General features: G+C 46.0%; 1 protein-coding gene across 1 annotated transcript; it reads right to left on the bottom strand.

Annotated features, from left to right (window-relative positions):
* Nucleotides 1-1846: 1846 nt before the first annotated feature.
* On the bottom strand, nt 1847-3639 carry c12h9orf116 (chromosome 12 C9orf116 homolog). The gene is made up of 3 exons (XM_031728736.2): nt 3466-3639; nt 3301-3379; nt 1847-2164 (listed from the first exon to the last, which is right to left on the bottom strand). Exons 1-3 carry the CDS (start codon nt 3558-3560, stop codon nt 1967-1969), a joined length of 372 nt encoding a protein of 123 aa, XP_031584596.1. The 5' UTR covers nt 3561-3639; the 3' UTR covers nt 1847-1966.
* Between the last annotated feature and the right edge of the window lie 6851 nt (nt 3640-10490).

The following is a 10490-nucleotide window of genomic DNA, read 5'->3' as shown; positions in this document are numbered from 1 at the left end:
ATCTTGCTTCATATATTTGATGTCTTCAATTTGTATCTACAATGTAGAAAGTAGCAAAAATAAAGAAAAGACATCAAATGAGAAGGTGTGTCCAAAGCTTTGACTTGTAGTGTATACATATACATACTCACATATATTTATATCTAAACTATCTAAATAATATTTCTTCTACCTTGTGTATGTTTTGTGTATGTGTATGTTAATCACAATATCAGTCGCTTCAAGGCACTTTATATTGTAAGGTAGACCCTACAATAATACATACAGAGAAAAACCCAACAACAGTGGGAAGGAAAAACTCCCTTTAAACAGGAGCCAAACTGGAAGCTGGTTCCACAGAAGAGGGGCCTGAAAACTGAAGGCTCTGCCTCCCATTCTACTTTTAAATACTCTAGGAACAACAAGTAGGCCTGCAGTGTGAGAGCGAAGTGCTCTAATAGGGTGATATGGTACTACAAGGTGATTAAGATAAGATGGGGCCTGATTAAGGGAAGCATATATAATGTAAACAGAATTGGTCCTAGCACTGAACCCTGTGGAACTCCATAATTAACATCAGTGTGTGAAGAGGACTCTCCATTTACTTGTACAAACTGGAGTCTATTAGATAGATATGATACAAACCACTGCAGTACAGTACCTGTAATACCTACAGCATGTTCTAATCGCTCTAATAGGATATTATGGTCGACAGTATCGAACGCAGCACTGAGGTCTAGCAGGACAAGCGCAGAGATGAGTCCACTGTCAGAGGCCATAAGAAGATCATTTGTAACCTTCACTAAAGCTGTTTCTGTGCTGTGATGAGCTCTGAAACCTGACTGAAACTCTTCAAATAAGCCATTCCTCTGCAGATGATCTGTTAGCTGTTTGACAACTACTCTTTCAAGGATGTTTGATATGAAAGGAAGGTTGGAGATTGGCCTATAATTAGCTAAGACAGCTGGGTCTTGAGATGCTTTTTAAGTAAAGGTTTAACCTCTGCCAGCTTTCCAGGTATGGGAACCGTACCTGAACTATGTGGAACCGATGTCTCTAATATTATGCTACAAGGATTTTCTTGATTCAAACTACATATTATTACTGGGACCGCAGGTATTGTATTGTTTAGATGGATCTGAGCTTTTGTTGTGTTTGGTTTTCGATTTGTTTCTTTGTTTTTTGTTTTGTTTTTAGTGCCGTGAACTGTACACCATATTATATTAGGTAATTATGGGTTGTTTGTGAAAATGAAAACTAATAAAAATATTGTAAAAAAAAAAAAAAAAATACAGCCAGCTTGAAGGCCTGTGGTACATAGCCGATTATTAGAGATAGGACTTCTTTGAGCAGTCTTGCATAGTATCGTTTGTAGGTATGCTGCGTGTATTTATTTACTCCCGCCCTGCCGTCTACTTTGCTACTGTACAGTGTGAATTTCACATATCTGGGAATAATAAAGACTATCTTATCGTATCAATCATCAGCTGTTGTTGTAATTATTTTATTGGTTATTGTTTCAGCGAGTCTCTTATGATGGCTGAGTGAAAATACTTCCCCCTGCTGGTTAAAGTCAAGTACTACACATGAATAAAGACTTCAGTTTTATTCTGATTATTTCTAAAATGATTCTTTTTCAACTCATATTTAAACTCTGAGACACCCTGATATCAGAATTATTAGTCATTATTCATCTTCACTAAGACATGATTGATACTTCATCTGATTTTTTTAAATTTCACCTTAATTTTACTGACCTCTTAACTTGCTGACTTTCATATTGATGAGATAACTAATGGGTTATATGTTTTTGTGAAGATGTTGTATTATTGTGTTTCCTGGAAATAAAAATAAACAGCTGGCAGTCTGATTGGAAAGCTCTTTTTTTATTGATCATTTCAGTTTTCTGTGTCTGTGCTTCATACCATGGATAATCAATAACTGATCAGATTTGATTGACATTTGTTTCATCAGGTCAGAAGATTATTTACTTGCTGCTTCCATCATTCTTGCTCCTCTGGTTTCCATAGTGATACAAGTAATGGAAGTTGGCTCTCCTGTGCTGGGTTTCCGTGGAAACCATCACTCTGCTCCTGTCTACAGACGTGTTAAAACCATGATGGCGAAACATCCCACTGTGCAGCATTACCTCCGAAAACTGACGGGATGTCGCTGTAAAGCAAGTCTGGAACACAGAGACGTTTAAATAACCTTTCTTATGAATTCTATCATTTATTTAAACATTAATTCAGCTTTATTAACACAGCGCTAAATCAAAACAACAGTCACCTCAAGGCACTTTATATTGTACAGTAGACCCTACAATAATACATACAGAGAAAAACCCAACAATCATATGACCCCCTATGAGCAAGCACTTTGGTGACAGTGGGAAGGAAAAACTCCCTTTTAACAGGAAGAAACCTCCGGCAGAACCAGGCTCAGGGAGGGGCGGGGCCATCTGCTGTGATTGGTTGGGGTGAGAGAAGGAAGACAGGATAAAGACATGCTGTGGAAGAGAGACAGAGATTAATAACAGGTATGATTTAATGCAGAGAGGTCTATTAACACATAGTGAGTGAAGAAGAAAGTGCATCATGGGAATCCCCGGCAGCCTATGTCTATTGCAGCATAACTATGGGAGGATTCAGGGTCACCTGGTCCAGCCCTAACTATATGCTTTACCAAAAAGGAAAGTTTGAAGCCTAATCTTAAAAAAGAGATAGTGTCTGTCTCCTGAATCCAAACTGGAAGCTGGTTCCACAGAAGAGGGGCCTGAAAACTGAAGGCTCTGCCTCCCATTCTACTTAAATCAGACGACTCGATCATGACTTTATCATCTTCAGTGTATCAATGATTTCATTTTAGATTTTATTCACATTGCCTTCTCATCAGTTACCAAAAACATACCATAATTTTTCCAGGTGAACGTTTAAAATGTATTATTTAGGGGCTTTATTTCTTTCTGTCTCTGTCTGTTAAACTCAGCAAATTTCAGTTTAGATTCTTGGTGTGAAAATGTAAATAATGTAATTAGAAGCATATCTAACTGTATCTGCAGCTCACCACGTTAGATAAAAGAAAAACAAACACAAGAAAAAAAGTTCACACTGGAAGATATTCACAGCAAAGTGATGACCACAGGAAATCAAAGGCATCAGGTGACTTCATGCAGCCTTGGGGGGAAATAACTGCTGGTGACGGAAAGCGGACCTCGAATATGAGGTGAGCAACTGAAGTGACTACCGATGACTGAACAGCTGATCAGTGAGTCCAAATCAATAATATAACAACTGATCAATAAGTTGAAATGTGTCTCACCTGTATTTCATGAACAGTCGGCTTCTTGCTGCCGTATGTTTGGTTTGATGTTCGATATAACGGGTGACTTTTCACCTGCCTGACAGACACACACACACACACACACAGCATTATTCCTACAAACTAAATGGTTATGTTGTGTAAATCAGGAGTAGTGTTACCTACTCGTAACCATGGAAACAGTCTGGGTTGTTGAATCGGTGCGGCAGGTCTGGATCCGTCCTGTAAAAGTCGCAGGTCTGAACTCTCTGCTCCTCCATGACTGACTGAACTCTCACAGTTACTACCAACACTGTGTAACCATGGAAATACCACAGCACTCACTTCCTGTGCATGCGCTGAGACACACTCTGCATTCAAATGTTCTTTACCTGTTGCCATGGTAAACTGCAGTAACTGCTGCTGTTTGATGTTACAGTTGCTATGGAGAAGGAACAGAACCTTCTAGAAGAAAGCCCCTTGGCAGCCATGCTGGACTGAATGCAGACATTTATTTTGAAGAGAGAGGTTTAATCTGAATTCTCAAGACTTCCTGTCTAGAATCAGTGTGAAATAAATATGTTGCATGTTTGCCGAGGTTAAACTTTAAACATATTCAATTCAATTCAATTCAATTCAATTTTATTTATATAGCGCCAAATCACAACAAAAGTTGCCTCAAGTTGGACCCAGTATTTTGAGTTTATTATGCTTTGGTTTAATTTTGCATCTGGGATTGTTTTCTTGTTCTCTTGTTGTGATGATGATTATGATGATGTTTATTATTAGAGTTTCATGTTTCTGTTTATCCATGTTTCAGGAATTGTGGTCTCATGTATTGTTTGAGTTCCATGTGTTTTCTGTCTCTCAGTGTCGAGTCTGCATTCTTGTTTAGTAATTCATGTTTCCTGTTTTATTGTGAAAGTCTTTGTCTTATGTTAGTGTGTGCAGCTTGGTTCCCCCCGTCTCGTTAGCCCTGATCTCTCCCAGCTGTCTCCCTCCTGTTGTCCATTCCCTGATTACTTCCCTGTGTATATTAGCCCTGTGTTTGCCCTTGCTCAGTGTCGCGTCGTACCTTCAGATTGTGCCTGTGTGTTTTCGTGTTCAGTATTTTTGTGTTCATTGCCATTGCTCAGTTTATGTTTGTTTTCTGCCAGCAAATAAAGCTGAGGTTTTTGAGCTACAATTCTGTGTTCGAGTCCCGCGCTTGGATCCTCCTCTCCGCCTGCCCGCACACAGAGCCCTGACAGCTTTATATTGTACAGTAGATACAGAGAAAAACCCAACAATCATATGACCCCCTATGAGCAAGCACTTGCGACAGTGGGAAGGAAAAACTCCCTTTTAACAGGAAGAAACCTCCGGCAGAACCAGGCTCAGGGAGGGGCGGGGCCATCTGCTGTGATTGGTTGGGATGAGAGAAGGAAGACAGGATAAAGACATGCTGTGGAAGAGAGACAGAGATTAATAACAGATATGATTCGATGCAGAGAGGTCTATTAACACATAGTGAGTGAGAAAGGTGACTGGAAAGGAAAAACTCAATGCATCATGGGAATCCCCGGCAGCCTACGTCTATTGCAGCATAACTAAGGGAGGATTCAGGGTCACCTGGTCCAGCCCTAACTATATGCTTTAGCAAAAAGGAAAGTTTGAAGCCTAATCGTGAAAGTATTATATTGTAACGATGGTTAAATGTTATTTTACAGTGACAGGTTGGTTATCTCCAGTGTTGGGACTAACGCGTTATTAAGTAACGCGTTACAGTAACTACGTTATTACTGTGGTAACGAGCACGGTAACTAGTTATTATGCCAAAACCAGGAACGCGTTACTCGTTACTGGGATTTAGATAGGCTCGTTATTCGTTACTTCGTGTGGTGGATATCGCGGAGCTTCCACAGATTCAGTAACATTAGCAAGTGGTGGAGGCCAGCAGGTGGATGAAGGAAAAGGGAGGCAAGAGGAGAGACCCGAAGCGGCCGCCGGTCCGAGCTTCAGGTGAACTGAACTTCAGGTAAGAAGTTATGACCTGCAGTCTATCTGAGTCAGATATAAACCAAGTTTAGGTGGAGTTTATTTTCGTTATGCTGACTTTTTCGTACTGCGTGCTAGCTAGCATCACGGAGTTTCTATACAGCTGTGTGGGTGCTATGTTACTGATGTTGAACTTTATTTTATTCATAAGGTTAATTATTAGAGTTGCCAACCGTCCTGTAAAAAACAGAATCGTCTCGTATTCAGAGAAAATATTACGCGTTTCAAATTGAGGTGAAAAGGAACACAGTTTGTCCCGTAATTCAGCTACAATGAAAAAGACACAAAGCTGGAGTTATTCTGTGTCTTAACTGCACAGCTGCCTCTTCTCCTCTGATTCTCTCCCCCTCTCTCTCCTGTTTCTACTTCAATCATGAAACTGATCAATGATCAGCTGATCGGCTTTTCTCTCTTATTTATCGCCCACTTTGCGCCAGAAAGAGGAAACCAGCGGATGTCGCGCTAAACAACAGCAGCACGTTTAAGCTTGATCAGCTGTTGTTAGAATTTATTTAATATTAATTTCTAGTATCAGCTGATGTTTGCTGGAGCCACAGCTGTAAAGCTGCTGGTCATGATATCGGTTTGGATATCTGGTGAGAGGGAAACATGAAGATGAAACCAGGAGATGTCCTTACTGAATCATCAGAGCTGAACAGGTGATGGAGAAACAGGTTTATCTTTTAGGTGACATGAATGAGTTGAAGGGAAGTTATGAACTGTTTCTGAGAGACAAATAACACCAGGATCCTTTTCTAAGTAGCTGACAGCTGGTAACTGTGCAGGGGCGGGTCTAGCAAAGTGTTGCCAGGGGTCCATGTAGGGCATTAACAGGGAAAGGGGGGCACAAAGATATACTTTTCTTTCTTATTCTCATTTAAAATGTCTCGCTTTTAATAAATAATTATCTGAATCTTACAACAAACAATTGATAGATTGATACATATATACCATCAGAACAGTGTACATCACTGTCACAACAGTGTTTATTTTCATTCAAAGGCTTTATGATTTTCCCTATAATGGCGGGCTGGTCTCTAGTCAAAATGCCCGGGACGATTTTTTGTCCCAGTCCAGCCCTGTATGCAACTCATCTGCAGTCTGGTGTTACCTACATCTTCCTATTCAGAAGGCAGAATTTCCGAGTTCTGAGTACAATCAAAAGCACCACGACTGCAGTTTTTGTGTTGGATGTAAAAAGCAGGCTAGAATCATGGGGCGGTCAACAACGGTCCAGGCGTGGGATTTCTCTCGTGGAAATGTGCACATTATTTTTTCCTTTCTATTGGTCGGTGGCACAGTGCACTTGTGGCAAGTAAGCAAGCTAGAAGACTGGCAGTCTGGCTGGGTATCCAGTTACGGAAGCAACACAGTAACAAGAGAATTCTGAGTAAAACCAAAGTTACTTTCCCTAGTAACTAGTTACTCTGAAAGTAACGAGTAACGAGTAACTTGAAGTAACTGAATTACTTTTAAGTAACTAGTAATGTAACTAAGTTACTAATTTAAAGTAACGTACCCAACACTGGTTATCTCTGCACGCTGTTGTTATTTCTTTAAAATACATGTTTGGTTGTGCTGCAGGAAAAAGGGAGTTAATGTGTGCAGGAAGGGGAGGGGGGTCTTCGTTGTTGTGTGACTGTACGGGGCTGAAGTGAGGTGTTATACGAGGGCACTCTCCCCTGAGTTAACAGCCCGTTTGCCTGTGTTATGGAATAAACGGACAAACTGAGATCAAAACGTTTGGTTCTTGAGAACGTTACACTGGTGTCAGAAGTGGAGAAAGAACACCTAAAACGCCCGACACCCTGTTGCTGGCAACGCTGACCGTCACGAGACCCGAGGATGTTGCCGGACAAGATTAAGAAGGAGACGGAGGAGAGGGAGGAGAGGGAGGTTCGTCCGCGCTCGCCTGCCCATAGATTGAGGGAAATGGCGCTGCTGCTGTCTGCTGAGGCTGGATTTTCTCCAGGTTTGGCTAGGCTCGGGAACTTTTCGCACCGTAGCCGCGATTCCGGTGGGAGGGAGTTGACCTCGCTTGGCGCGCCGTCACATGATGTAAACAAACATGGCAGCGCCCAGCAAGCTGCGGCGAACATAAAAACTCCTAAGTTCAACGGCAAGACGCCATGGGAAGTGTTTATTGCACAGTTTGACCTGTTAGCTGTTGCAGCTGGCTGGTCTGAGGAACATAAAGCTCTCCAATTGGCTTTGTGCCTGTGTGAGGATGCAGCTGCATGCCTGCTGCTGCTGACCGAGGAGCAAAGGGGAGATTATAATGCTCTGGTTGGGGCACTTCAGAGACGTTTCGGGCAGTATAACCAGCCGGTGCTGCTGAGGTCGGAGTTCCACAACAGACGCAGATTGCCAGGAGAGGCCCTTCGCATTTTGGCCCATGAAGTCGAGTGTCTTTGCCGGAGGGTGTATGACAGCATGCCACCATCAGTGCAGGCGGAGTTAGCTCGGGACCAGTTCCTGCAGGCCCTGAGCCCTAAAGAGCTCCGTATGCAAACTCAGCTTGCTCGACCGGCCACACTCAGTGTAGCCCTGGAGCTAGCGTTGGAGAGGGAGATGCTTGCAGGATCCATCCTCTGGGGGCACTGATGACACACATGTGGTGAGGGCTATGTCAGCACCTGTGGAGCAGATGGAGATGCCAGCAGGCCTGTGCAGTTTGGTTCAGACGGCTGCTCTGCAGTCGCCTTCCCCTCAGGGTGGCCCACGCCGCCGACCACAGAGCTGCTGGGGATGTGGACAAGTCGGACACCTCATCAGACAGTGCCCCAAGCTTGCAGCGGTTCAGGGAAACACCCACGGGCCCGTGTAGGTGGGAGTACATGGGCCAGGGAGAACGACATCCCCACACCACCGCCATTTCCACCCGGTGCGGTCATCGCTGTGGGCTGGACCCAGGTTGCGACTTTTGCCATGTTCCAGTGATGATTGTGGGGGTGTCCTGTACGGCCCTTCTGGACACAGGGTCCAATGCAACGCTGGTCCGACCCGATGTCGTCCCAACCGGAGCTGCTCTGCAACCAACTAATGTGCGACTTAAGACTGACCGGTGACCTGGCCCCAATTAGAGGGAGGGGAGTGTTCCAGTTTAAGGTGGGGGACCTCGGTGTGCCTTATGCTGCCTGGGTGGCTGACGTGCAGGACGCCTGCATCCTTGGGCTGGATTTTTTGCCAGCCATTGGTGGTGTACTGGACTTGGGCAAAGGCTTCCTCATACTCCCTGATGGGAAGAAGGTGCAGCTTATTCCTCCCCCGGTCTGCCCAGCATCTGCCACAGCGTCCACCTCCAACTCGGAGACCCCCGCATACCCGCCAGCAGAACAGCAAGCGGGGGAGGAGGAGAGGCTCTCAGCAGTGAGGAGCATCTGGTCAAAGAACTGTGAGGGGCTGACCCAACAGCAGCAAGAGAGTCTATGGCGGGTACTAAAAGAGTTTAGAGACATTTTTGCCCTGAAAGAAAGTGATGTTGGCTTGACACACTTGGTAGAGCACGTCATTGAGACCAGCCTATTAAAGTGCGCCCCCGCCGCCTGCCCCTGGCCCATCAGGAGGCTGCTGACAGAGAGTTGTGTGAAATGATGAAGGCGGGCATCATAGAGCCATCTGATAGCCCGTGGGCCTCCACTGTGGTGATGGTGCCTAAGAAAAACAGCCCAAGGATGCGTTTCTGCGTGGACTACGGACCACTCAACAAAGTGACAAAAAAGGACTCTTACCGCCTTCCCAGGATTGATGAGTCTCTCGATTTAGTAGCCAGATCCTCCTGGTTCTCCACCCTGGACCTGCGGAGTGGCTACTGGCAGGTGCCACTGTCCCCTGAGTCCAGACCGAAGACAGCCTTCTGCACCAACAGGGGACTATGGCAGTTCAAAGTCCTGAGCTTTGGTCTTTGCAACGCTCCTGCTACCTTCGAGAGGCTGATGGACAGTGTGCTGGCTGGTGTCCCACGGCAATGGTGTCTGGTCTACCTGGATGACCTTCTAGTACACGGGAGCTCCTTTGATGCTGCCCTGGATGCCCTGAGACAAGTGTTGGGGAGGGTGGCGGCTGCAGGCCTGAAACTGCACCCCGACAAGTGCCACTTCATGAGGAGGGAGGTGGAGTTTCTGGGCCACAAGCTGGGTCAAGAGGGCATCAGCACTTTGGAGGAAAAAATTCACACCATTACTGAGTGGCCCACACCAGCGGACCAGAAACAGCTCAAAAGCTTCCTAGGACTGGCGTCTTATTACAGGAGGTTTGTGAAGGGCTTTTCCTCTATAGCTGCACCACTCTTCCGCCTGCTGCAGAAGGACCGTGACTTCATCTGGACCCAGGACTGTCAGCAGGCATTCAACACCCTCCGCAGATCGCTGACAGAGTCTCCAATCCTCGCCCCCCCGACCCCACCCTGCCTTTTGTCCTAGACACTGACACAAGTAATGTGGGGCTGGGAGCTGTGTTGTCGCAGGTTGGGCCGGACGGTGAGAAGGTGGTGGCGTACTTCAGCCAGGTCCTGAACAGGAGTGAGCAGCGCTACTGTGTCACACGATGAGAGCTGCTGGCCATGGTGGCAGGGGTAAGATACCAAGTACTACCTGTGTGGCACAACATTCGTTGTCAGAACTGATCATGCTGCCCTCCAGTGGCTGATGTCTCTCAGGGAGCCAGAGGGACAGGTGGCTCGCTGGCTGGAGGAGCTCCAAGCCTTCAGTTTCACTGTGGAGCACAGAGCAGGGACGCACCATTCTAATGCAGACGCCCTCTCTCGCCGCCCATGTGCTGCAGCTGGCTGCCGTTACTGTGAGAAGCGAGAGGAGACAGAGCAGGAACTCACAACAATGGACGGAGCAACACAGCTCGCCTGCAGGGCTCTTCTGGTGGTGGATGCAGCGGAGTGGAGGGCACGGCAGGAACAAGACACTGACCTGCTGCCAGTCCTGCAGTGACTGGAGAGGGAGGAGCGACCCCTTTGGGACTGGGTCACTGGGTTTTCCATCTGTACCAGGGGGCTGTGGGCCAAGTTTACAGCTCTCAGGCTGAAGGAGGGGGTGTTGGAGCGTGCCTGGAAGGATCCTGCCACAGGGGAGGAGAGGTGGCAGGTTGTGGTCCCAAGGTTGCTGAGGTCAGCTGTGCTGGAAGCCTGCCATGGGAGCACTGGCTCCGGCCACTTTGGGGTC

Source organism: Oreochromis aureus, linkage group 12 (assembly GCF_013358895.1).
Source record: "Oreochromis aureus strain Israel breed Guangdong linkage group 12, ZZ_aureus, whole genome shotgun sequence".
Classification (NCBI taxonomy): domain Eukaryota; kingdom Metazoa; phylum Chordata; class Actinopteri; order Cichliformes; family Cichlidae; genus Oreochromis; species Oreochromis aureus.
The sequence above is the reverse complement of the archived record's forward strand: the minus strand, read 5'-3'. Positions and strand labels throughout refer to the sequence as shown.

What these genes read in the sequence shown, in the direction of transcription:
- c12h9orf116 (XM_031728736.2), bottom strand. Translation starts at nt 3,560, where the DNA reads ATGGAGGAGCAGAGAGTTCAGACCTGCGACTTTTACAGGACGGATCCA. An exon ending in GACTGTTTCCATGGTTACGA is followed by an intron (nt 3,380 to 3,465) that starts GTAGGTAACACT and finishes TGTGTCTGTCAG; the next exon opens with GCAGGTGAAAAGTCACCCGT. An exon ending in CGACTGTTCATGAAATACAG is followed by an intron (nt 2,165 to 3,300) that starts GTGAGACACATT and finishes TCTGTGTTCCAG; the next exon opens with ACTTGCTTTACAGCGACATC.